Source organism: Lutra lutra, chromosome 2 (genome assembly GCF_902655055.1).
Source record: "Lutra lutra chromosome 2, mLutLut1.2, whole genome shotgun sequence".
NCBI classification, from domain to species: domain Eukaryota; kingdom Metazoa; phylum Chordata; class Mammalia; order Carnivora; family Mustelidae; genus Lutra; species Lutra lutra.
In genome coordinates, this window is record NC_062279.1 from 58772669 (window position 1) to 58799889 (window position 27221).

General features: G+C 50.8%; 1 protein-coding gene across 1 annotated transcript in view; it reads right to left on the reverse strand.

Moving 5' to 3' along the window:
* Window positions 1-1106: 1106 nt before the first annotated feature.
* Window positions 1107-27221, reverse strand: part of LOC125092970 (L-gulonolactone oxidase) — a 31551-nt gene continuing 5436 nt past the window's right edge. Inside the window, exons 4-12 of the mRNA XM_047717508.1 lie at window positions 27098-27192; window positions 23302-23392; window positions 20782-20967; window positions 11254-11361; window positions 10243-10319; window positions 5667-5816; window positions 4617-4781; window positions 2592-2682; window positions 1107-1876 (exon numbers count right to left, since the gene is read on the reverse strand). Of these exons, the coding sequence (XP_047573464.1) occupies window positions 1748-1876; window positions 2592-2682; window positions 4617-4781; window positions 5667-5816; window positions 10243-10319; window positions 11254-11361; window positions 20782-20967; window positions 23302-23392; window positions 27098-27192 (1092 nt within the window). The 3' untranslated portion in view covers window positions 1107-1747. The remainder of the gene's footprint in view (window positions 1877-2591; window positions 2683-4616; window positions 4782-5666; window positions 5817-10242; window positions 10320-11253; window positions 11362-20781; window positions 20968-23301; window positions 23393-27097; window positions 27193-27221) is intronic.

Genomic DNA, 27221 nt, shown 5'->3' on the forward strand with positions numbered 1-27221 from the left:
TACCATTCAGTGACATTTTTATTTATCCACAGTCATGAAACCACCTCCAGCCTCCTCCAGAACTTTTTCATTGTCCAAGACCAAGTCCCCAGTGACTACCAGCTCCCCATTCCCCCACCCCCAACCCCCTGCAGCCCCCATTCCGCTGTCTCTATGAATCTGACTACACTAATTGCCTCATCTAAGCGGGATCATACAGTGTTTGTCTTTTTCTGACCGGCTTATTTACCATGATGTCCACAAGGTTCATCCATCTTGCAGCCTGGGTCAACATGTCCTTCCTTTTCAAGGCTGAGTCTACTATACATTGTGCTCCTCCATTCCTCTCTGCTAAGTTGGGCGGCTTCCATCTTTTGAAGATGGTGAATAAATTCTGCTCTGAACATGCTGCACAAATCTCTCTTCAAGTCCCTCCTTTCAGGATTTCTGGGCATATACCCAAAAGTTGAATGGCTGGATCACGTGGTAATTCTAAGTTTAATTTTCTGAGGACCCACCATATTGTTTTCCAGAATGGCTGTGCCAGATTACGTTCCCAGTTGATGCCTAACATTTCCTCTCCACATCCTTCACAGCACTTGTGTTTGTTTTAATTTTTTAAGTAATAATGAGCCTAATGGGTATGAAGTGATAATCTCACTGTGGTTTTATTTGCACTTTGTAAATGATTAAGGACGTGGAGCATCTTTTCTTGGGCTCATTGGCCATTTGGGTATCTTCTTTGGAGACATGTTTGCTCAGGTCCTTTGCCCATTTAAACATTTTTGTTTGTTGTTGAATTCTAAGAGTTCTTTATATATCGTGGATATTAACCTCTTATGAGAGATGAGATTAGAAATTTCTTGAGGCCAGGAACCAGTCTTAATGTTCTTTTGATTTCCAAAGCACTTGACACCCTAGTAGATACTCAGTGAATACTCACAAAAGAATGTCCACAAAAGGTGATAGGCCAGAGACCAGTTGAAACTAATCTTGCAAAAAACAAATATGAAGAACATTTTCTAGGCCTGCCCAAGACCCGTTACCTCTGGGGAGAAGCCAGGAAATGAATGAGCCTCCTGTTCCCCAAGGATTACCTGGAGATGAAGAGGTGGGAGGGCAGAGAGTGAACAATTCTTGGTCTTTATTTGAAAGGAGCAGCAGACCCACTTCCCACACATCCCCTGCAACAGACACGCTTGAATGTCAGCCTATGGGAGGTCAGGTGGATAGACAGAAACTGGGAGAGGGCAGCCTTGGGGCAAATTGGTGCTGACCTGGGCATTTGAGAACCCCTCAGGGTGTAAGGAGGCAGAGCACAGACCCGTGACAACTGTGCCCAAACACGTGTTCCTGGAGGCCTGGGAGTTACGGACCCCTAGCTGGCAGGTGGAACCTGTGAATGACCGAATCCCTGACCTCTTAAACAGAACATTTTGGGATTTCTCTATTTCCTGGGAAAACAACGTGGTGATTTTAGGTTCAGGAAAATGGACTGCTGCATGTAAATGATGTCCACGGAGACTTGGGAGCTCTTCTTTGTGGGGGGTGGGGTGGGGGGCGGGGGTGGGTATTGTGAGGACACAGGAAGTAGAACAGGGAGCCCTGCAAAGACCCAGGCTCATCGCTGGGGACTGGAGCAGCTGTGGGGGCAGCAGCCGAGGGCCTGCAGAGAGAGGCCCACTCCCCTCCAGGCCTGTGGGATGTTGAGCCTTCATTTTCGCTGGAGGGATGAGATGGGGTGGGCTCTATTCATTTTCTTTCTGTTTCAGTAGAACACCTTCTCCAGATATGCATTCAGGAACATCCCGGTGGGGTCCAGCTTTTCTCGGATGGCACAGAACTTCGAAAAGGCTGGGTACATCTTCTCAAAGTCCTTCCGGGTGCAGTTGTGGGCCTGCGGAAGCAACCAGACATGACAGGCCTTGCTCCCTGGAGCTGGCATCTCAGCAGGGCTGCAACCCGGCAACCCTGAATCTGTAGGTCTGCATATGTAACACTCCTACTGCTGGGCACATGCCTGTGTGCACTCCCTACACGTGCACGCGTGCTTGAAAAATGCACCCCTAGCCACATGGGCACGCATGCGTACACACACACAATGTAAAGACCCAAGGAGACAGGATGTTCTAGGAAGGTAGAGGAAGGTGTTACAGTGTTAATGGGAAACGCCCCCTTCCCTTTGGCACCCCACAGTGAGAGAGCCTAGAGGGCTCTGGCCCCAACTGTACTGCTAATTAGTAAGTGCCATCCCTCTGAGAGCCTCTCAGTTCCCCATCTGTTAAAGGGGCTCACGGCCTCCTGCCTTACCCTGCTCATGGGGTTTCTATGGGAATCAAATACAGTGAAAGAGGACAAATTTCTCAGAACATGCCAAGGGAGTGGTCACCCAGTACAATCACTGAGCTGCTGGAATGTGGAAGTGGTGGGGGAGCCGGGTCTGGGTAAGACAGCGGAACCCTTCCTTCCCATGACTTGCTCGGCACCCCAGACCCCAACTTCTGAGCCTTGGGCAGACCGAGGACCAGGGAAAGAGTCACCCTCTGGGGAACCCCCAGCTCATCACAGCTGCCCTGCCACGGGCCCCGGAGCCTCTCACTGGCAAATCCTACCTTGGCCCAGTGAGGCCTGCCCCCGACCTTCTTCATGATGGTCTCATAGGTCAGCCAGTAATCCAGCCGGGGCACGTCCTTGCCGTAGGGCCTGGTGGGGAAGAGGAGGTGGTGAGGCCCTGTCCCTGCCCTAAGCATCCCGCCACGGCAACAAGGCACTGTCTTCGTGCCATGCCCAGCATGCAGCATGTGGTATGGAGATCAAGCCGGTGGCTCTGCCTGCAGGACTTGGACAGCAGTAATCAAGCAACCTGAGGGGTCTTCCTCACTGCTCATCACCTGAGGGATTTCAGAAAGTGTTGCCTCCTCTCACAGGTTTTATAGTTGGCATCTGAAAATTATCCTAAATTCAAATATACATACACACGCCCACATCTTTATGGGGTAACATATAAATATGCCATTTTTTTTTAATGCCATGCAGTTTTTCTTTCTTTCTTTTTTTTCTTTTTTTAAAAGATTTTATTTATTTACTTGACAGAGATCACAGGTATGCAGAAAGGCAGGCAGAGAGAGAGAGAGAGGAGGAAGCAGGCTCCCTGCTGAGCAGAGAGCCCGATACGGGGACTCGATCCCAGGACCCTGAGATCATGACCTGAGCTGAAGGCAGAGGCTTAACCCCCTGAACCACCCAGGTGCCCCATCTTTCTTTTCTTTTTTAAAGCTTTCTTTATTTAAGATGAAGAGAGAAGAATGTGGGAAAGGCAGAGGGAGAAAGAGAGGAGAGAGATCTCGAGCACACTCGCTGAGCACAGACGAAGCCCTGTACAGGGCTCAATCTCACAACCCTGAGATCACAACCTGAGCCAGTATCTAGACTGAGACACTTAGCCAGTATCTAGACTGAGACACTTAGCTGACCAAACCATCCAGGCGCCCCTAAATATGCCATCTTTTTGACAAAGCTTTGGAATCTCCGAGTCTCTTCATTTGATGTGTGGAAAGCATGGCCATATCACTGGTCGGTCAGTCCTCACAGTCCATCAGCCAAGTCAGACTTACTGGCAGACAGAGTCTCAGTCAAAACTTTTTAAAATTCAAATAAACACGATGCATACCCATGGCAACTATCTCACTTCTCATCTGCATTCACAAGTAGGGAGAGGAGAGATAGAGGGACAGATAGATAAGCTCTGAGCCTTGCCAGAAGGCTGTCCATTCGTGAGAGCAGCTGCCTCCTCCCGTTCAATGCATCTTTCATAAACTCTCTTTTCCGGCTTTTCGGGAAACCTTTCTGAACAGTGCACTCTTTAATTGTCCCTTGGGCATCCTCTAGGTTTGAGGTTTTTACAGGCCGGGGAAATACACCATAGTAAGATTCAAGCTGGGCAAGAGGGATGTTTTTCCTTTGCAAAGTCAGAGGAGGGGAATTATCAGTGAGAGGCGGGAACAAGAGGCAGAAGGAAGACACATTTTGCACAGGACATTTTCCAAGAGATTAACTTCTTAAACCCTGCATGTCCGTAAGCCTTATCCTGGAGACTGCCACATATAACTAACTAGGAAAGAGGAAATGCCGCCATGAGCCTACGTTGTCTGCATAGAGCCTGGAGGGGCTGGTTGGGATGGGCCAATGCAACAGGGCAGGCAGCTTGAATTGAGCATGACCCCCTCTTCCACTTAACCTAAACCTAGCCTCAGAATCCTTCTCAACACAGCGCTCCAGGCTCTCAGAACCACCGACCAGAGTAGGCACACGGCACCCCATGCCTTCACCACCGAGTACTGTCTATCTCATAAGAGGTAGCTATTCATAGTCACATGACCTACTAATTAATATTAATAATTCCATTAACATAATACCATAATTCACATGATTCACTTGCTATAGGTGTAGGAAGCCCAAAGAGAAAGAGAGACTTCTTCCTGGTGCCAGGATCAGAGAAGCCTCCCCAGAGACAGGAGCATCTGAACAGGCCTTCAACGATGGGTGAGGAGATGGGTCCTTGCAAAGCAGGGGGAGGGGGTGGGAGAGGCTGCCTTGCACAGCCCACCCCAGCCCACTGCTCCCGCTGAGCCGGTCACCTGTACATGATGATGTTCATGTAGCAGCTGTCCCTCTGGAAGCAGGGACTCAGCAGGATGTCATCCCCTCGGGTGAAGCGGACCTCCACAGGGTAGTGGGCCACCATCTTGGGGTGTGCCTCCAGCATGGCCTTGAGTTCCAGCAGGGCCTCCTTGGTCTTCTCTCTGCACTCGGCCGGCGGAGTGGGCACAGACCTCAGGGAGGGGGTCTCCTGGAACCCTCACACAGGGCCCCACACAGCCCCCCAGCCTGCACCCAGGGACAGGAGGGCTCCCAGCGCCGAAGGAGCTCCATGCTGCTGGCTGCTCTCCAAGTCCTTCTCATAGAAGGGGGGCCTGAGAATGTGCCTCCTGGGGAGCTTCTCTGGCTCCTGGTTCAGCCCCGGACCCCCGCCCAGTCACGGGCTCCCCTCAGGTTTCTGGAAATAGCTGTCCCACACCCCTAGCCTCTTTCTTTTCTGACAGAGTAAAGTCAGTACGCTTCTAATACATCCACTTGTTCTAATATCCCCCCTGGGACAGCAGTGCCCCAGCCCCTGAACAGAGACAGGGGCATCCCCTAAGCTGTGGGCACCATCATTCCCTTTCCCCGGAGAGAGACAGAGAGGGGACCATTCTGAGAGAAAGTTGTAATGAGTTCTGGGGCTATGGACCTAACCTAGGTCCTCACTGGACATTCCTCCCAAGGCAGAGTGCCTGCCCCTGGCATGCTAGGTGGGCTCTGCCCCCCAATGGACAGAATGCAGGGGACAGTCTTTCAGAAAAACAAGCAGCTGGGCAGGAACCCCCACACTCCAAGCCCATATGCTGTGACCCACCTCTGGGCTGGAGGTGGGACCGACAGGAGAACAGAGGGGATTCCGTGGCTGATGTCCCCTCAGAGGTAGAACGGCTGGGTACAAGGGTGCCAAAAGGGGACTTGGCCTCTGGCGTTCCCCCTCCTAACAATGGGTAGGACTGGGAATGTGGTTTCTGTGCTAGGGCTGCAGCGAGGACCCAAGGGGGTCTCTTCGACCCTGACCCCCACAGCCCGGCCCACACAGCCCCTACCTGGGGATGGCCCAGTCCTGGACGTGCTGCTTGAAGCGGCACTCGTAGGTGAAGATCTTGTGGCTGATGTTACTGCTCTCCTTCTTCCTGGTGAACAGGAGCCAGAAGAAGAAGCGATTGATCCAGCCCACGAGGCCTGGCAGGAAGGTGCTGGAGGGACAGCGCAGAGGGGCAATGAATGGTTCAGCGGGTAAAGCGTCTGCCATCGGCTCAGGTTATGAACCAAGGGTCTTGGGACTGAGTCCTACGCCAGGCTCCCTGCTCAACAGAAGTCTGCTTCTCCCTCTCCCTGCGGCTCTGCTTGTGCTCTGACAAATAAAATCTTAAAAAAAAAAAAAAAAAAATCATTCTCCAGCATTTAGTGAGTCCTGGCGATGTGCTTACAAACCACTGGCTAAGCTCCTTACAAACCTCATTCCCTACAGACTGCCGCTTCATGGTCTCTGCAACTTGGACACCTTCTGGGGTATACAGATGTCACTTCTACATCACCCTCCCAACCCTGCCAGAAGCCCCATGGGAACAGCCCACATGCGTGCCCCCACTCTGTCGCTGAGGACTAGCTTTGTTTTCAGTGTTTGAAGTTTTTTCATTCTTAATTGTGGTAAAAAATACCTAACATGAAATCCACCATCTTAGCCATTTTTAAGTATAAAGTTTAGCCATGTTAAGTATATTCACGTTGTCCTGGAGTGAGTCTCTGGAATCCTGCAGAGCTGAAACTCTGGCCCCAGTGAACATCTCCCCATTACCCCTCCCCCAGCCTCTTTCTGTCTCCATGAACTTGACCCCCCTTGGGGTCTCCCAGAAGTACAATCGTACAGTATTTGCCTTCTGGGATTGGCTTCCTTCCCTCAGCATCTTGTCCTCAAGGTTCATCCATGTTGCTGCCTGCATCAGTGCGTCAGAACTGCCTTCCTTTTTAATAATATACAGCATATTAATAATACGCCATTTTAAGTGAGACTACATTTTGCTTGTCCATTCCTCCATCGCACACGTGGGCTGCCTCCACCTTTTGGCTAATGTGAATAACGCTGCTATGAACATGGGTGTGCAAAGATCTCTTGGAGTCCCTGCTTTTAATTCTTTTAGATACATACCCAAAGAGGACACAGGCTGAGGCTGGCTGCAGGGGCCTGTCCCGTCATCCCGTTCATGAACCCGCTTCCTTCCCCGCTCCGGCTCCTGTGAGCTGAACTGGCTCTACTCATGTTAGTGGCATAGTTCGTGCCTCTCCTGGAGTCACTTGAGCCTCCTGGTAACAAGGCTTGCCTAGCTTCTCCCTGCCTGCGGGTAGCCTCTGCTTAGAAGCACCCTTACTACACTCCTGTCCCTTGTGGCATCCTTGCCGTCTCATTTCCTGTCAAAAATCCATCCCAGCTGCTCAGACCACCTCATGGCCATTACAGATAAACAGTGGATTCACTTAGGTGGGGCACCAGAAACCACTGTGAGAAGGGAGTAAGGTCTACTGAACACCTTTCATGCCGACCCCATGTTGAATCCTCCAAACAACCCAACTGTTGCTAGTGGCTCTACTTTATATATGGGTAAACCACAGCTCAGAGAGGCTGAGCGATTTACCCAGAGTCACACAGTAAGAAAATGAAGGAGTGAGGACGAGAGTCCAAGTCCACTTGAATCCACAGCTCATGCTCCTCTCATGGGCCCAAGCTGCCGAGTTTCCTGGGATTCACAAAGGGTCCCCAGGTACCTGTTGTAGGCATAGGGTTGGGGGAGGGTGTCATCAGTTTCAAGGCAGATGCTCCCTATTGTCTCTGAGGCCAGGGGCTATGGTGGGGCTCCCCACTGGCTCCTGGCCATGGGGCTATTCTAACCAGAGTTGCTGAGCTTGGCCTCGGCCCTGGCTCACCCTCCAGGGATCTTTTCCTAACAGCCTGTCTTTCTGTCCTGGTCACCTCTGGCCACCAGCCTCACTCCTACAGCGGAACCCCACTGAACTCTTCAAGACAGGCAGCAAGCTTTTCAGGTGGAAATTCTTTTTTTTTTTTTTTTTTTTAAGCCTTTATTTATCCATTTGACAGAGAGAGAGAGAGAGAGAGCACAAGCAGGGAAGCAGCAGGCAGCGGGAGCCTGACACAGGGCTCAATCCCAGGACTCTTGAGATCATGACCCGAGCTGAAGGCAGTCGCCCAACTAACTGAGCCACCCAGATGCCCCTTTATTTGGCATTTCTTACACAGATATCTAGGAGCCTCCCCCCAGGTGCCAGGCACTGTTTGGGGGCACTGGGGTCTGAGTGTGATGGGAAAGACAAGAGTCCCTGCCCTTGCCAGGACACAGTGAGTTTGGCTGTGAAGCAGTCATTAAACCACCAAGTACCAGCTGTTATTCCCTTCTTGTTCCCACACCTTCAGGCCACAGCTTAGCGAGCACCAGAAAGCAGCCGGGGTGAGCTGGATGGACGCAGTTTCCAGAAGCAGCTAAACCAGAGCCATGTGGGCTGAACTCAGAGTCTGCTGAGCTCTCACAGAGCATCCACTCGGGCCAGGAAGTGGTAGCAGTGATTTAAAGCCCAATTTATTTGAGTGGTCACTGGGCTTGGGCTCCCCAGACACACACACATAAAGCTGCTGAGAGGCTGTGATGGAAGGTGGAGAGAAAGCCTGAGTCGGCGTTTCCACTCATTCCCATCCATATTGTGCGGGAGCGGTGGCCCCCGTGCGGGCTTCCTCACAGCTCCCTTGCCCTTCCCTGTGCAGATGCAGTGAGTCCTGCTTGCATTTCACTCTCCTAACACTTTCCAGGCAGTTAGTCACCCCGGCATGGGTCCCCTCAGGTGCCACCTGCAGCTCCCTACACCCCGGGGAGGCCAACCCTTCCCCAGATCCCTGGATGCAGACCTACAGAGCCAAAGGTCTCAGCCCCGTCCAGGATGTGGCAAGAACTCAAGCTAGTTCTGCATGTCCTGTCATGGGTGCCACCCATGCTGGGTTTCTCTGCCCTCTTGGTAGGGAAAGATTTCTTAACAACACACAGAAGTCCCCAAGGCGAAAGAAGAGATGGCCAAATTTTACTCAATTAACATTAAATACATCTACATGTAAAAAAAAAAAAAAAAGCCATAAAAGTGAAAGATGACACAAACAGGGAGATGTTGCAATGCAAAAGCTGAGTGCTCAAGATGGACCAATAAAACCCTATGGAACAGTAAGAAAAAAAATGCCCACTCAATTTTTAAAAAGGGCAAAAAACATAAATAGGTACTTCACAGGCAAGAAATCCAAAGGGTCCATAAAATGGAAAACTGGGCATTCTTCCTAGTAAGCATGGAAATAAGAATTCAGAACCACAGTAAGCTACTATTTAATACACATCACCTGAAAGTGTAAACGCCTGACAAGTCCAACTTTGAGCGGCTTGCGGAGCACAGAGAATCGGACAGGGCTCAGCGAGGAAACTTGGGGAGGGCAACTGGATGCACAAGGCTGAAGCTACTTGCGCTCAATGGCTCAGAAATTGCACTCAGTGAGTGTTCCACTCATGACAAACTCTACTCAAGACAAAAATAAAAAAGCACCAGGAGCAGCGGTTGAGAATGCTCACAGCAATGTTGTTTGTAACGGGGAAAAAAAAAAAATCCTAGAAACAACCCAAATATCCAAGTATGGATAAACACAACATGGTAAATGCCTCCAGTGAAAAATGAGTGTTTCCAGCTATCCATATCAACATGGGTCATTCTCACTACGGAAGCTGAATTACTACAAATGTATTATTTTGGGATTCATAAAACTAAAGTATAAACAAAAGCAAGGGAATGATAAGCATAAAGTTCAGGGTGGTGGTTACTTCTTGGTAACCCGTTGGAGGCTGTGATTTGGGACTTCACGAAGACCACGCCAATTGTACACATCTTGTTTCATTTCTTAAGCTGCTGGTAAGCCCATGGGTGCTTATTATGTGATTCTTTATACTTTTGTTTTCTGTATTATTTTGCATGTATAAAATATTTTTTAAAAATTATATGATGCCATCCCATGTCTTGGCTGGATACAGAGTTACCATTGAAGTCCCCATAAAACCTTCCCCATCACTCAGTGTTCCATGTCTGCCATGAACAGGCACAGCATGGGCCCTGAGCATGAGCACAGCTTTTATTTTATTTTATTATTTTTTTAAAGATTTATTTATTTGACAAAGACAGACACAGTGAGAGAGGGAACTCAAGCAGGGGGAGTGGGAGAGGGAGAAGCAGGCTTCCCACCAAGCAGGGAGCCCAATGCGGGGCTCAAACCCAGAACCCTGGGATCATGACCCAAGCCAAAGGCAGACATCTAATGACATAGCCACCCAGGCACCCCATGAGCACAGATTTTAGGCTGGGAAGGAGGTAGAAAACAGGACGAGAGAAGATTTACATCATCTGGGCATTGGTATTTTTAAAAAGCTCCCCAGGTAATTTGAATGTACACGCACGGTTGAAAATCACTGCTCTAGACCCAGGACACATACCCAATTTACATGCATAAAGGCCAGTGTGTTGTTCTGATGGACCACATCCTCAACAGCATACAGCATATGCCGGAAAAAGGTACCCCTGCATTCCTACCTGACCCAGAGCAGGAACTCCAATAAATAGAATCCAATGGCGTAGTCCCAAAACCAGTTGGCGCAGGAGGAGGGGGGCTGGGAAGAAGAATCTGTGATCAGTACAGGGGCAGATCTCAGCTGCTTTCCTACATAAACGTATACATATACATATCCTTAAATTTTAGTTAGTTAACATACAGTGTAATATGTTTCTGTAGAATTCAGTGGCTGCTTTCTGACCTATGCATCACAGTGTCCCCTTAGAGAGATATGTGCCCCAGGAATAGCTGCCTGTGTGTGTTTGGGGGTGACCAACCTACCTACCAGTACAACTGAAAGCCTTCTTTCAGTTCACTTCTTGGTGATGCAGTCAAATCTCATGCCCCTTTCAGGTCAGGTGTATTCATATATTTCTGTATGTATTTATTCTGCACATGACAAAGATGTGCATCAGTCCCTCCTCTTCCGAGCCCATGAGGCAGGTATCCAGCGATCATCCTTTATGAGCCCCATGCCAGCCCCTAACACACAATGAGTGTCACTGCTTTTGTTTGATCCCCCCGCGAACATTCATCCTAAGGGATGGCTTCGTTTTCTGCTGAGAAGCAGCCCATTTGCTAAGGACATGGGGGAGAGACAAAACCACTGATTCCTTCACCCGTCCAGTTGGGGGTGGCAAAGATGGGGGTGTTGGAGGGAAGGTGGGGGTGTATTAGATGGTTTGTCCAGGTATAGCCCAGCTGCCTTGTACCCTATGTTATCCTAGCCTGTCCTGCCAATACTTCTGCTCCCCTTTCCCACATCTAGGCTGTGTCTTGACCTCACTCCCACACATCCCTACCTGTGGTCACCTTGGACCCTTACTGGGCCAACTCTCCTTCCTTCTTCCACCCTGCTTCTGTCCTCACATTCAGTGATGCTCACTCTTGCTTTCCCTCTCACACCTCACTGATCATCGGGACAAAGACAAATGTCAGCCACGCTGGGAACTGCAGGCTGTGTGTAAGGATGGGGATGATGCTGTTGCTACCTTGTTGGTGTGGTCCTGGTAGATGACGCTGACATTCTCGCTGTGCGGGAACCAGAGGAAGCGAAAGTATTCGGATTTCTTGAGGTGGCTGTCCAAGTTGTTAAGAACCTGACCCCCACAGAAGGAGAAAGGGAAGACTGTGTTGGTTATAGGATGATGATAGGGGAAGTACTGGGAGTCAGGGCCTGGGGGTGCATCAGATTCTCCCCACCAAGGAAAATACTTACAATTGTCCTAACAATGCCAAATGACATGAAATATGCCTTGTAATATGCTGGACATGAAGATGGTCCTTTTTGCATGTTGACTTCCTCAAATAGCTCAGAGGAAAGAAATGATTTGTCTTGGCTGGAACAGTTCTTAGCTATGTGAGTTTGGGCAAGGCATGTAACATGCCTGTGCCTCAGGCTCCTCATCTATAAAATGGGACTAATCACAATACCCATGTCAGGACTGGTATGAATGCCTAGAGAGTGCTTACCATGGTGTCACAGACATGGTAAGCGCTAGACAGATATAAGCTGCTGCTGTTGCTACCCTCACACTGTCATCACTGCCATCATCATCATCCTTGTCATCATCATCCTTATCACCATAATGCCTGAACAGAAGAATCTTGCTCTAATATGACTCATCATTGCACTCTTGGAGATGACATCACAGAGCAAATCATGTCTCCCTAAAACCCAAAAAGCAGATATAGGACAATTTCTGAGACTGGGGTAGACAGACTGGGGGTTGACAGGGAGCTGGGAGGTTGAGGAAAAGCACCACTGGTCTTGGAAAGATCTGATTGGAGCCCTGGTCTGCAGCTTACCGGCTGTATGACCTTGGAGGAGCCGTGTACCCTGAGCTTTGGCTTTCCCATCCATAACATGTGAGCACTTGTGCAATGAAATGACATAATCTACATCAAATCTCCTAAGTTCAGTGACTGTCCTGTAGGATGTGCCCAAGGAACAGTCTGGTTCTGGATCTGATCAATGCTAGCACACACACACATCAATATACCAGTGCTAATCCCCCAAAAGTCCCTAGCTAGGACTTCCAGAAAGCCCTCTGAGTGCTCTGGGTAGCATCTCTCCATCTGTAGAATGATGACAGTGATATCTTTCCTTCCTTCCTTCTAGGGCTGTTGTGAGGATCAGGGGAGATCATGGATTTAAAAGTATTTTATAGGGACGCCTGGGTGGCTCAGTCATGAAATGTCTTCCTTCGGCTCAGGTCATAATTCCAGGGTCCTGAGATGGAGTTCTCCATCAGGCTCCCTGCTCTGCAGGGAGCCTGCTTCTTCTTCTTCCTGCTGTTCTCCCTGTTTGCGCTTGCTCTGTTGTTCCCTCTCTCTCTCTGACAAATAAATACATAAAATCTTTTAAAAAATAAAAATACTCTATAAGCTGTAAACTCAACACGTGAGAGAGGGAGGACAGATTGTCAGGAAAAACAGGGAAAAAAAAAAAAAGCTTACTGCCCAACACATTGTGGGGAATTTGGTACCCAACATAGACAAATGACTGGATCCAATCATGGGTCAATCCAGTGTCTAAAGAGGTTGGTGAGCTTGAGGAAGGATGGCCACATCTGATCAGGAAGGAAGGTGAAGTCAAGATGAAGCACTGAGATGAACCCATCTAGAACTTGAGTTTGGAGTGTCTGAGAGCAGTGGAGCTTTAGAATTCTGGCTCTTTGTCATGATTGTCAAGGAGACCCCCCGATTTGCTAGCCAATGTGTGGTACAGCCAGAGAGACAAGGATGGGTTGGATGATTGCTGCATTCAAGTGATGTGGCTGTCATCCCCACCCCCACCCCACCCTGGCTCCAATCTGTTGGTCTCTTGTTATATTTCTGCAAATGTCTCCCTAGCCTTCTCCTGTGACCCACTGCTGCTGCTGTGATGTAGTCCACACCCTTCTTAGCTATCACCCATACTCTTTTTTCTTTTTTTAAGATTTTATTTATTTGACAGAAAGAGAGATCACAAGTAGGCAGAGAGGCAGGCAGATAGAGAGGGGGAAGCAGGCTCCCTGCTAAGCAGAGAGCCTGATGCGGGGCTCGATCCCAGGACCCTGAGATCATGACCTGAGCCGAAGGCAGAGGCTTAACCCACTGAGCCACCCAGGCGCCCCTGTCACCCATCCTCTTGCTCGGCCTCATACTAGCCCCCCTTTCTCATCTCTCCAGACAACATCTACAGAGAACATACAAAGCACAGCTCAGAAATCCCCAGCAGCTCTCTATTTCCTACAGAAAAAGCCCACAAAACTTTGTTCAGCAGCCATGATCTCCGTCCACAAACACTGTCTGATACAATGGCCACTGGCCCAACGTGGCCATTGAGCCCTGAAAAGTGACATATCTGAATGAGATGTATATGATTCAAATGCTCCTCATAAAGCCATCTCCTCCCATGCTAAGTGGCTTCTACATACACTGCATTCATCTCAGAACTAGATTGTCGTTACTGAAGCATCCCTCTCTCTCTGAAACTGGGCAGCATTCTCTTCCAGGTCAGGGACTGTTTCACGCAGCTTTGACTCCCCCTGCTAGAGCACAGATAAGTACAATTTTTGTAAAGAACCAGATAGGACATATTTCAGGCTTTGGGGGCCATATGGTCTCTGTTGCAACTACTGAACTCTGCTGTGGTAGTGTGAAAGCCATTACAGACAATACATTGACAATGGGCGTGGTTGTGTGCCAATAAAAGTTTATTTACAAAAGCAGGCAGTGAGACAGATTTTGCCTGCAGGCTGTGCCTTCTCAACCCCTTCCTTAGAGCTGCTGGCACAATGCCTTGCACAGAAAATGCTGGAGTACCCTATCACTCCTTATTGGAAGAGGAAGGACTTTCCTGCTGTGCTGAAGGCCCAGGAGAAGTTCAGGATGAAATCCCAGGGCCCCTGTCTCTATCACTTCCATCCTGATAGGGTGATGAACCCATGGTCCACAGGATTCATGTGGGGAGCCTCTGTGCAGAGCTAATTTTTCCCCTCGGAGAGCCAGGAACACAGCCTGTTGGCTTGGCCTGGAGGATGGGGCTGGGACACTGGGCAGGAGAAAACCACCTCATCTCCTCCTTGTTGGCATCCCAGGCCATCCCCCTTTATTGCCCAGAATCCCAACTGTGTATGTAATAATGACGCCCTTCTCAGCTCTGGTGCCGGAATCCAGCTTCCTACACAGAATGGAGTGATGAGACTCAGGCCCCTCATTCCATTTTGTGCCTCTCTCCTGACACCAGCCATTTGTTTTCCTCCTTGCATGAGAGAAACAAGGCATATATTCCCCAGCCCAACACACATTTATAAGCTTCTAGAGGCAGGAACCATGCATAATGAAGCTCTGGACTCTCCATGGCCCCCAACTGAGCACCAAGAGGCTGCTGAACGGTGGTGGAACAGTGACACCCCCGCCCCTGCCAAACACACACACACTGTAAATTAAAGTCTCTCCTTCAGGACCCACAAACCATCCTATCTGGAGGAAGATGGTCCCTAGGATCATGGACTTCCTTGATCTGACTTGGGTCTCCTGGGAGCACTACCACAACAATCTGGGTCCCAGAGGAATCTCTCCCTTGGCATATTACAGGCATGAAGCGTTCTAGCAGATTCTGTCCCCCCCAGATTTTGATGTTGTGGCACTGCTGAGCTGGCTTTTGAGAACTGGCTATCAGGCTTGGGAGCAGAGGGTTCCAAGTTGACGGGTGTGTGTTGGGGTGGTGGGTTACTCAGCCTCAGCAAAGTGGCTGGCATCTGGAAAGGTTGGTGACACACTAAAACCAATTCTGCTTCCTGGGGCCCTACAGGAGCTATGACGAGGCAGCCAGCTGTCATCATCACATCTCATTATGCTTTGGGTGGCATAAAGGGCAAAAAGGTTGACAACAATTTCTAAGATCTTCATGCCTTCTGAAGATGGGAGCAGATGAGGAAAATCCCAGGAAGGATGGATTTTTAATAAACTGCTGATCAATTGACCTTGAATTACCTTGCATTGAGCATTGCCTTGTATTTTGTGGGTGCTGGGGAGTAAGAAGCCTCAGATAAAAACCCTGCCTCCAGAAACAAGTCACCAAGCAGCCAAAGGGAAGGGGGAACATTTCAAGAAGTGGTGACAATGTCCAGGAGCAAAACGGGTGACCAGCACCCCTAGCCTGGAAAGTACAGCTTTTGACTTGGATTTTGGGATCCACGCACAGCAGATGTTTCTAGCAATATTCTCTGTGAGTCAAGTCAGAGAGAGGAGGCACTGGGGGTTCCTCTCTCTGAGGCTCTAAAGAAAAGGGCAGAGGGTTCACCTGTTGTGTTTCCTTGAGTCCTGACAACATCTCACAGGGATAGTGGAACTCTAGAGACTCCTCTGGACTCACACAGTGTCAGCAAAGACATGGGGCTTCAAACCTGGTAGTCTGACTTGGAGAGATATTTCCAAGCTCTTCACCACACCCCTCATGATGGGTCTATTTGGGCTCTTCCAAAGTTCAAGGCTAGAAGACCCACGGTAGGTATTTTATAGACACGTGCTGGGTGGAAGGCAGGAAAGAGGAGAGAAGGGAAGGAAAGACGTGATAAGGGAAGGAAAAATGGCGGAGCAGCTAGTGTTCAAACTTAACTTTATGTGCAAGAAGCGACTGTCATTCTCCTTCGTCCTGGTTTCCTGTCCTCCTACTGCTCAAATGCTCCTCCTGTAGCCCAGGACGAGTCAACCTGGAGGGCTTGGCCATCAGGGACAAGCCCGTGGTCAGAGAGGACATGCGCTGCTGAGATGCGCACATCTTGGAGCCGCCAACACAGAGCAGCAGCTTGCCACCCCCATGGAGGTGGGAGTTTCCTGGCAACCTAAATGGCCAAAAACAGAGGGTGCTCTGTCTTCCTGTTGGTTCTCAAAAACGCAGGCCTCGTGAAGGTTAAGTTCACGAGGTTAGTTTTCCTTTAAGATGAGAAGGAAAACATCCCAGGCTGAGCAAGGGGGAGAAGTTGTTCTAATGACCATTTTCTGATCCTTCCCTCTGCTTCCATGGGTTTGTTTCCCTTGAGGGGAGAAATGTCTGTATTGTGTGGCTTTCCATATCCACTTAGCTCCTTTTCCTAAACATTCAAAGCTTCTCGAAGATGCCCTTAAAGGTTGATTTGAGTGGAGACAGCAAAAGCAAATTAAATATGGGGCCATCTATTGCACAGCCCCCTTGGAATAAATCACAGGGCTGCAGATGCTGCTGACCTTCTGCGGCAGTCCTTGTTTCTGCCTGTGCGAGTGTGGGGAGGGCTGTGGGAGGGTTCCACAGAAGCTGATGAGGGCCTCTCAGGGAGGAAGGCCAGCTCTGCATCAGTGGTGGGGGAGAGCAGCAGTCACTGGCTCACAGAAAGGGGGAGATCCACAGAGTGCTTGCTGTCTCACAGACTCCTACTCCATGAGCCCCCTTGAGGTGAGCTGGGGTCTATGTGGGAGCTGTGGGGGAATGTTCCTTATAGGGCTTATGCCTCTCCTCAGGGGCCGGGTCCAGGCACTTCACCGGATGCTCCAAAGGAGAGAAACAGTAATGCCAGAGGTGACTCTTGCCTCCAGGGTGTGGCAAGCAGGTGAGGGGACAGCTTCGAATCCCAGTGCTGCTCTGACAGAATGTCGGAGCTGAGAAAGCTCTTAAGGGCCATCTGCTCTGACCCTGCTTTTAAAAGGTAAAGAAACTGGGGAGCCCAAATGTGAGGGATTTGCTCAATGAGGGCCAGACTCGGGGGGCTCTGCCTCCCTCCCTGGAGACCTTTCATTATATCCTGTTGAGTGTTTATTGGCGTGTGATTGTGTGGCGGGGGGGCTACTTTGTTTTTTAGGAGAGGAGATCTCCACTGCTATTTCTCATGTGTCATCACAACCTTTCAAAATCAAAGAAGTCAGGGGGCGCCTGGGTGGCTCAGTCAGTTCTAAGCGTCTGCCTTCGGCTCGGGTCATGGGTTCGAGCTCCACATCAGGCTCTGTGCTCAGCAGGGAGCCTACTTCTCCCTCCCCCTCTGCTTGCCACTCTCCCTGTTTGTGCTCTCTCTCTCTGTCAAATAAATAAATAAAATCTTTTTAAAGAAAACTAAAGAAGTTGGAAGCTATGAGAACATAGCCCATTGCCTAGAGTCACTTAGAATTTTCGAGGATGTTATGTCTAAGAAGTCTCCACATTGAGGTAAGTTGGAGGCAAAAAAATCCTTGAGCTCTGGATAGACACAGAGGCCAGCCTGTGTGTGTGTGTGTGTGTGTGTGTGTGCGCGCACGTGCACATACATGTGTGAGTGTGCTGGGGTACAGTAGAGGCCTGAGCTCAGGCTCCCCTAGAATCAGGACTTGGCTATAATTACTATTAGTCAATCTCAGCTGGGTCAGGGGAGGAGCAGAAAGAGAACAGACGAGGTACCAGGAGACTGTCCATCCACTCAGCTGTAATATCCTAGCAGGAACCGGGGGGCTGGTCCTACTGGCAAAAAGCAGCCATTTTTTAAAAAATCTCCAGGTCAAAACCTTCAGCTTAAAGTAACAAGTGGTGACCTATGTGAGAGGCAGGAAAATAGATTCAACTATCAAGCACATGACAACCCCTTCTTGCCTGAAAGTGGTCTGTGCTGCACTTCCATCCCTTAACCTGCCCTGTGCTCCACTGAAACCATCTCCAAGGTCAGCTACAACCTCCTCATGACCACACCGGTTAACACTCCAATTCCCCATGGAACTGCACCCCGTTGCCAGCTCCGTCCCAGACTCCTGGCATCCCTTGCCCTTGTGGCCAACCTCTCCTCATTGGCTTCATTCCTCTATAACCCATTCTCCTTGGCCTCCTTCTTGACACCCTTCTCATCTTCTTATCTACTCCCTTCACACCCAAACCCACCCTCTCTGGGTGATCTTGCCTATCCTGTGACCACCTAGGTGGTGGACGACCCCTACTTTGGCCTGAACTGTATCCATTCCACATTCATATATCAAAATCCTAACCCCCAGGGCCTCGTAATAGGACTGTATTTGGAGACAGGGACTTTAAGAAGCAATTAAGGTTAAAAGAGGTCATTGGGTGGGCCCCAGTCCAACATGACTAATGCCCTTGTAAGAAGAGAGTACGACACAGATACACACAGACAGGATACCATGTGAGGACATGCAAGAAGACAGCCGTCTAGAAGCCAAGGGGAGAGTGCTCACGAGGAACCAACCCTGTAGACATCTTGGTCCCGTCCATGCTATTTGTTACCACAGCCCCAGCAGACTAACAAAACCCCTCAATCTCTACCCCCAGCCTCTGCCTCCTGCCCGAGTTCCAGTACCAGCTGCCTTCCAATACCTCCACGTGAGGCACCTCAAACCCGAGTTCCCAGGCTAAACTCATCATCTCACTCCCCATACCTGCTGTGCCTCCTGGATTCTCCACCTCCATGGGAGCGCTCTTCCTGCCTCCCGCTTCTGACTCCCTCGACTCCATACTCAGCTGCCAAGTCCTACTGGTTCCTCATCTCAAGTATCTCTTGAACTTGTGCCCTAAAAAAAGTGGGCTTGGCTCTGTATTTCAGCCCCTTGAGTACCTCTCCAGTCTATGCCCACTGTACCTCATTCTCTCCCACATCTCCCTCCCAGCTCTGACTCTGGTCAGAGCTCTCTCTGCCAGGCTCCCTTGGGACTTGGCGGTTGTTATGAACTATTTCTTTGGCTCCTGGCTGGGCCATCTGCACTGGTTACGGTCTCCAGTGTCAAGTCCCAAAGCCGGTTGCTTAGTCTGTTGGTTTGTTGAGGAGAAGAAGGGGATACCCAGGTTTCCCAGCTAAAGCCTGAGAGGAAGGCATGGGTTGTATCTCAGTGGGGGTCCCTGCCACATCTTGCCCCATGACCAGGATGGAGGGGTCACCCCCGTAAGAAGTAGAGAAGGGAAAGCCTGAGAATTCTAGAGGCACGAGGGCTAAAGGGAAAATCGATCCTTGCAGCAGGTGGTTGGAAGGTTATTCTGTGTTCTCAGGAATTACCCTAGAGTTTCAAATGCTGACCCCACAGGAGGCCTCAGTCAACACACCTGGCACTGAACAGAATGTAAGATGCTTTCTGAACCCCACTTGGGGTGAACAGGGGTCTAGACTCGCCCTCTAGCACTGGTGGGGAAGATTGTAGCTGGCTGAGCCAGGCCTAGGTGGCCCCAAAGGACTCTGAGTCTGGGCTGGTTCCAGCCACACCCTTGTGGGCCTCCCTGGCTTAGCCACACCTTGTCCTTGCCAAATAGTTCCATAAAATAGTCCTACTTTCTTGGGCCAAGGCTCAGGCAGTTCATTTGCCAATTATTTTCCCATCAGACTCAGTACTGGTACTCCAGGGATCAATGCCGCCTCCCATCATAGCTGTGCAATCCCTTTCTTACCACCAACTGGGAGATCTGGGGATCTATTTCCACCAAACACCATACCTCGGAGTAAGGGGGCCTTCTGAATGTAGAGCTTCGCCCTGTGGCTTCATGCATTAAAAATTCTGAGGTAAGGATTTTAGACCTGGTTCTAAATAACTGTATTCTTCTTTTATCACTGACTAGGACATATTTTAATACTGAATTAGATAATTTATGTGTGTTACCTGATATAATCCTCAGATTCAATACTTTAAGGTAGATATTATCAACTTTTTTTGGATGAGGAAACTAGGGCTTAATAAGTTTAAATGACAGGCTCAAGGTCACAGCTTAGAAGTGGCAGAGCCAGCATTCAAGGCCAGGTCAACTGGATAGCCAATCCCACCTTACCCATGTTGGGTCAGTAATGCTTACATCATTCACTATTTCATTTCAACTGTGCAGAGGGTCTACTCATATTGAATGACGAGGTGACCACGGAGGCGCTCAAAGACCAAGGACCTTGGAACCATAGATTTGACTCCCATAGACTTAGTGATTACCAGGCATTTCAGGGGTGCTGCCTGCTACCCATCCATCCATGAGTCCATCCGTGCATCTGTGTATTCATGAAACCAATTATCCATCCATCCATCCATCCATCCATCCATCCATTCATCCATCCATCCATGCATCGATCCATCTCTCCAGTCAGCCAGCCAGGCAACATGCTTTTCATTCATTCCCAAAACATCACTATTAGTCAGAAGTCATCCTTTCCACCCTCCATCATCTAGATCCACATTCCTTGTGTGTTACCTTGGGCAGCCAGCCCAATGCAAAGTTAGCCCACCCACTTGGCTGTGAAGAAGCCATTGTAAAGGAAATCCTGGGCACCTGCTATAGCTCAGTGCAGTCGAGAGTTAATGCCTTCCCAGAGCACCCAACCTCCCTTCTCACCCAGATGTCTGCCAACCCCAGGCAGTTCCTCTGAGCTTCACTGACCTGCTCAGAAAGGGACATGGCCACAGTATCCTTGGGGCAAGGAAGAGCTAGAAAGGTCAGCCCACTCCCTTATTCAGGGGGCCTGCAGAGCCCCCCGGGGCCGTCAGTGGAGCATGACCTACCCGTCAACATCCTCCTTTTATTTTCTGAGGTTGAGCAGGGGCGAGGAAGACGCCAGTACCTCTTCCAGGGTGGAGGGGAAGGAGACCTCCTGCAAGTGGAACTGGGGCACACACTGCAGGGTGACGGTGAGGATCACTCCCAGGCAGCCCAGGTGCACCCGCGCCGCCTGGAACACCTCTGCGTTGCTGGACTCGGAGCACTCCAGAATGGTCCCGTCGGCCGTCAGCAGGGTCAGCGCTACCACCTAGTCGTGGAGAGCGGTGCTTCAGAACCCCGGTGGCATTTCCCTTAGACCCCAGCTGAGGCCTTCCCTGCCCTGTATGTCCTGGGAAGCCAGGAGGGGAGATGTCTATCCCCGGAAGATCAATGCCACCTGGCCACAGCGCAATGGGGAACCGGAGGCTCTGTCCAGCAGCATCAGCCCCCCGCGCTCTTACCCCCGGTGCCCATTTCCAGAGGAATCCTCTTTTCTCACCAGTTTAAGTACTTCTCCACACCCTGCCACCTGCTAATTAGGATGGAAATTGCTTTTGACACGTGTAGTTGGTGGCTGGGAGCTCGGGGTGAGAGAACGGACAAAGCCGAACTAATTCCCATTAACAGCGACCAATTCCAGAGGGGAGCAATTGGCAGAAATGGGGCATGATGGCCATCTGTAGGAGTGAGGGCATCAGAATCATTTTTGCAGAAACCAGATTTTGTCCGTGATCCAGAGCTGTGAGTAAGAACTGGCCAGTGAAACCCGTCGGCAGGGTCCAGCCACAGATAAAGGTAGGCACTTCTTTACTAGCTGTGTGACCTTGGGCATGTTATCCAACCTCTCTGTTTCCTCACCCGCAAAATGAGGACAGTAACTGTCTCAGAGACAGTGTGTGCCGCATCCAGCTGAGTGTCCGCTGTACAGTGGACGCTGAAATGTCAATCCCCTCCTCCCGTTCCTGGCCCTTGGCATAATATAAAACAGCAGGCCTCTCCCACTCCTTTCCAGCTGAGCTCCCTGAGAAAAGGGGGTAGGAAATCTGTGCATTTTGATTTGTGGTCACCCAGAATTATTTCATACTCTGCTGAACATCCCCCCCCGAGCTTGGAGAGGGTCGTGGAATGTCCACAGAGGGCTCCGAGTGTCAGAGGATCAGGTCCCACAGAGACCAGCATGCTTTGCTGCGACAGCCCTTGCCTGTGGGAGAGGCCGAGCGCAATGAACACAGGTGCCCTTGGTTGGTTTCCCCTTTTTTGGCTCACGCCAGGACACCCTTTACCTGCCTGGGGATTCTGTGGGGCTTTGTGGTAGAAAGAGGGAAGGGAGAAGGACAGGAGCAACCAGAGTCTGTGCACGATGCTGATGAGAAAGCAAAGTTTTAAGGCCAAGTGTGAACTAGGTTTCCCATGTGGTATACAAGAAAACAAATATATATTTAAAAAGAAAAAAAGAATCTCTTAGAAATTGCTTTTGGGCTGTTTTCCTTTGATCTCAGAGCTGCTCTGAGACCAGAGCAAATGGGATCCAGTCCCCAGAAGTCACACGGAGACAATGCTTGCTGGGGCATCTGCTTACCTCAGGAGAGAGCCACACACCTGGGTAGTTGACTAGGGGTCACTTAAGTGACCCCTGTGGTCCAATCCCCAGCCATCCTGAAATTGCTTTTACAGCACAGAGTGGGAGCTTCAGAAAGGCCCCTGTCTTACAAGCAAAACCCATCATGAAAGTTTATTAGCACTAACTGTGTACGCTCTTTTAAGTACCCCAGATGCACTGCAGTTGTGACCACCCCCATTTTCCAGGTGAGCAAACCAAGGAGGCCAGAGGTAGAGACAGCGATCTCCCCTGGCCCCGACAGTGAGCAGCCGGCCTCCCCGGGTGCACAGCCAGGCCTGTCAGGAAGCCCCTGTAACAGGCAGCTCCCAACACAGAAATCACACATTGCCCTCGGCTCAGCCACGTAGGTAACATAAGCTACCTCTTTGGTCCTCCTGGTTTCTTTCTGAATTACAGAAGAAAACACTGCGGTCCGGAGAATTTAAAGAAGTTGCCTAGAGGCGCATGCCTCCTGTATGTGGGAGGCAGCTTTTGAACCCAGATCTAAGTCCCGAGTCTGGTTGGTAACCAGTTCCCCAAACCGGTCTTTCCTGAAGTTTAAGAAATGCTTTTCAATGGTGATCAGGGGCAGATCTGGGACCACACCTGCTGGACTCCACTCCAGGTGGCCCCCCGCTCCGGTCCTGGTCCCTCCCCTCCCTTGCTAACCTCGGAAGACCTCTTGCTCTGTCTGGCTCAGAGGGGATGGAAGCTCTCGCCCTACTTGCCCTTTTCCACAGGGTGGCCCGGACACTCCTGAGAGGCAGGGGTGTCTCATCACTCGTGTCTACTGCAGGCAAACGAGGCTTAAAGGAAAGAGAGTGGGTGGAGGGCACCTGCCAGAGGGAGGGAGCTGGGCTGGCTGAGACCCACGTGGAGCTGAGCCGACACTGCCCACAGAGCCCCTGATTTCCTGGGGCTGCCTGGAAGAGGTGTTCATCCCATCCCCCACCCCATGGCCATCAGTGGCAGTCAGTGGAGCAGCCAAGTGGGGGGACTCACCTGGGTGGCCAGGATGCCGTGTTTGATCCCAGTGTTGTGCGTTCCAGACCCAATGACGCCCCCTGCGGTCACATCTGACACAGCTCCCAGGCTGAGCTCAACAGGAGGGAGTGAAAGGGACACAAGGGACTGGTGGTTAGGCTTCCCTGGGACCATACCCTCTCCCTCCCCTGGGCTGCAGGACGAGGCCCCTCAGAGAATAATAAATTCATCTCTTGTCTAGGCTCTGGCTCCATATGTACCGTGACTTAGTTTGTCTGACTTGGTGGCCCTTCCCTTCTCTGAGCCTCTGCCTCCTTGTCTCAGAGGCCTATCAGTTAAGCTGGTGGGGGCATGGTCCAGCTCTAAGGTGGCCTGGCTGCCCAGCTCTGGGGTTTCTGCAGTGTGGGACCATCCCTTTCCACGGGCCCCATCTGCCAACAGTATCTTCTCCACAAAGTGAAGGCCCAAACGCTCCTGCGAACGGCTCTAGCCCCAGCCTGTCAAGGCCTGCGGAGTCCCTGAGGGAGTGACCTGGTTCGAACGGCTCACACAGGTGTCCCAGGAAGGTATGAGGAGGCAGGAGCTTCCCTGAACCCACAGGAGAGGAGGAGGAGGAGCTGGTCACCCTTTGCGGCCCCCAGGATGAGCCCAGGTCTCAGCCCAGAGTCCCGGGCCCTGGAGGGAACACTGACAGCACTGCGTGTGAACCCGGGGAACGGAGTCCTGAGGGGGAGCAGAAGCCCTCTAGAGGCACTCTCTGGGAGCAGGAATTAGAAAGATGTGCCCAGAACTCAGGGAAAGTGTGCTCAAAAATCCTACTTCTTAGGAGCGTCCTCTGAGACATCCCAGCTGCAGCTTAAAGGAGAAGGAAACCAGTGTTTATTTTACTAAAGGCCCCTGGGTGCCGCTGCATCGGGGAGCAGTGTGTGCTACCCAGCATCTTCACGACAGCGCAGCCCACGTGAGAAATGGGCTCAGCGGCTGAAGCCATGTGCCCACCACCTCATGCACCCGGGCTCCCCGCACACACCAAGGGTCTCTGAGGCAGGTGGGCAGGTGGGCCCTGACTCCCAGAGGCACTGCAGGACACCTTCAGTGAAGGCAGTGATTAGGAAGGCCAGCCTCAGACCTTCCTGTAGAGGCGGTGAGACCTGGGGGGCTGTCCTGGCAGAACAGGGAGAGGACGAAGAAACCCAAGCCTCTCCAGCCTCCCCGTACTCATCCCCATTACCACGTTTGTCTCTAGTCTTGTCTCTCTGTCCACATGAGTTGGTTTACTTCTGAAAATACCAGAACGGATTTTTTTTTTTAAATAAAGATTCTAGGGCGCCTGGGTGGCTCAGTTGGTTAAGCGACTGCCTTCGGCTCAGGTCATGATCCTGGAGTCCTGGGATCGAGTCCCGCATCAGGCTCCCAGCTCCATGGGGAGTCTGCTTCTCCTCACTCATGCTCTCTCTCACTGTCTCTCTCTCTCTCTCTCTCTCAAATAAATAAATAAATAAAACTTTAAAAAAAAATAAAATAAAGATTCTATTTACTTATCTGAGAGAGAGAGAGAGAGACAAGGAACAGGGGGCAGTGGGGGAGGGTCAGAGGCCGAGAGAGAAGCAGACTCCTCGCTGAGCCGAGAGCTTGATACGGGAGTAAATCCCAGGACCCTGAGATCGTGACCTGAGCCAAAGGTAGACTCTTAACAGACTGAGCCACCTAGGCATCCGGAAAATACCAGAATGCTGAAAGAGATCATGGAATCCTGCTCTCAGGAAATCCTCCAACGTGAGGAAAGGCATAGCACAAAGATGTTCATCGCAGCCTTACGTAGAATCGTGACCACCTGAGAAGGACCTCAGTGCCCACAAAGGGGTGGTTCATGGAATTCAATGTGTCTCCTCTTCTCCACGTAGCCTACCAGACTAAAAAGCAATATGGAAATGGGCCTGTGGCCACTGTGTTCAAAGAAGTAAACTGGATTACAGTGAGGCCCTGAGGGAGAGGGGTCAAGGAAGGAAGGGTCAGACTAGCCTCCGAGAGGCTGGAGAGCACACGGCCAGAGGAAAGATTATCTCAGAACCTGCGGAGCGAGGCACTGGCAGAGCCAGAAGGTCAGTGAGCATAGATTTTACTGAGCCGTTACGTGGGCCATCTTTAACTCATCCAGGTCTCTGAGCGCCCTGTTTTCAGACCCATTTTCTACGCCTGAGGCCCAGACGGGTCAAGGAGCTTGACTGACAGGGAACAGCAACAGTTGTACCCAGGCCCTCTGCTTCTGAAGCTGGGGTCTACACCAAGCTGCAGTCATGCCTCCTCCAGTCCACCACATGGGGGAATATTCCAGAATTTTCCAGATATGTGACTTTGGTAAGCCACTTAGCCTCAGACCCCGGTTTCTTCCTCTGGAACTAGGTTTCTGTTTCTCACCTGCCAAGCACCCAGCGTAGGGTCTGACTCAGCTCTGTTCTTCTCTTCAGCCCCCCAGCCAGATACTCCTGGAGTCCCCACAGCATCCTTAGAGCTGTCTACCCAGGCTCCTGTGCGATACACAGGGTAAGACTCCGGACTCTTTCTGAGTGGCAGAAGGGCCCCAGGCAGGCATCCACTTGAGGAGGATTGGGTCCCCGGAGGGGAAGAGAGACAGGCCATGAACAAGCCTCAGAGTCCAGGAGCTAATGCCCATCATGACTAGAACATGTCTCCTCCTGTCATCACTGGTCACAGATTCTGTCCCACTATCTGCTCAGGGCGCCTGTGTGCACCCCCCCTCCCCATCCAGGACTTTTGCTTGTGCTGTTTTCTCTGCCTAAATCCCCTCTTTCCTCTTTTTTTCTGATGTATACCTGGTTACCTTTTAGGACTCAGTCCAGGGGCCCCTTCTGCAGGCCCCCTGATTCCTATCCCCTCACACGTTCCTCTGCCTGCCAAGGCTGAGAGCCCCACAGTGCCCCCAGACACTTCTCTGACTTGAACCCACTGTCTTGCATTATGCTTATCATTTTGGGTGTTGGTCTGTCCCTTGACAGGAGTTCCTTGGGTGTTACTCATCTTTGCCTCTTAAGGGCCTGAACAGACCTACACATAGTAGACACCTCATAAATGTTTGAGTTGCCATGATGTTTGGAGAAGCAGGAACAGAATAGACGATTTCCAGAGTAAAAAGATGTAGCAGTGCCTCCAGGCCTGTGGTAAGAGAGCTCAGGCAAATGGACCACCCATGCTTAAAAACAAACAACAGGCTTCTGTGAGTGCAGTTTCCAGCTGCAAAGGGACTGCTACCCCACTATCCAAAACACCTGTCATCTTTATCCAATGGTTGAAATTCCACAGTTAGACATTCAATCCTTTGGCTATATCTGACACCTGTTTCAGTGGAAATCCCCCAATATTAAATCCAGGCGATGACTGACACGTTTGGCTAGGGAGATGAGTACACCCATAGGTAAGGATGCCCCAAAGTCCTGTGGGTCAGGCAGCAGGTCCTTCGGTTCCTCTGCACTTACTTGGTGTACCCTTCTGTCTGGGTCCCTACAATTGTCTATTGCAAGTTTTAAGAAAAATTAATCCATAGTTTTCCAGCCCCTTTACAAGGCTCTTCCTTAATGCTCGGCCCGTCTCTGACCTGTTTCTTTGTATTCTCACACGACAGTCCCTGAACTCATGGGGGATGGGAGACAGGTACCCCACAAAGGAAAGAAAAGGGATCCAGCGAAAGGGAAGTGTTTCTCTCTCTCCTGCCAGATCCTTGAGTGTCCGGCCGAGACCGCAGGCAAGGGGTGGAGGGCAGCGTTGGCCCACCAGGAATGAGAGAAGTAGCTCTTACTTGGACAAGGCCAGGCCATGCTTGCCCAGCTGTGGGTGCAGGTCAGCCAGGAGGATGCCAGCCTCCACAGTCACCTGCTTCTTCTCTGTGTCCACCTGCAAGAGACCAACATGGGCTGGGGTCA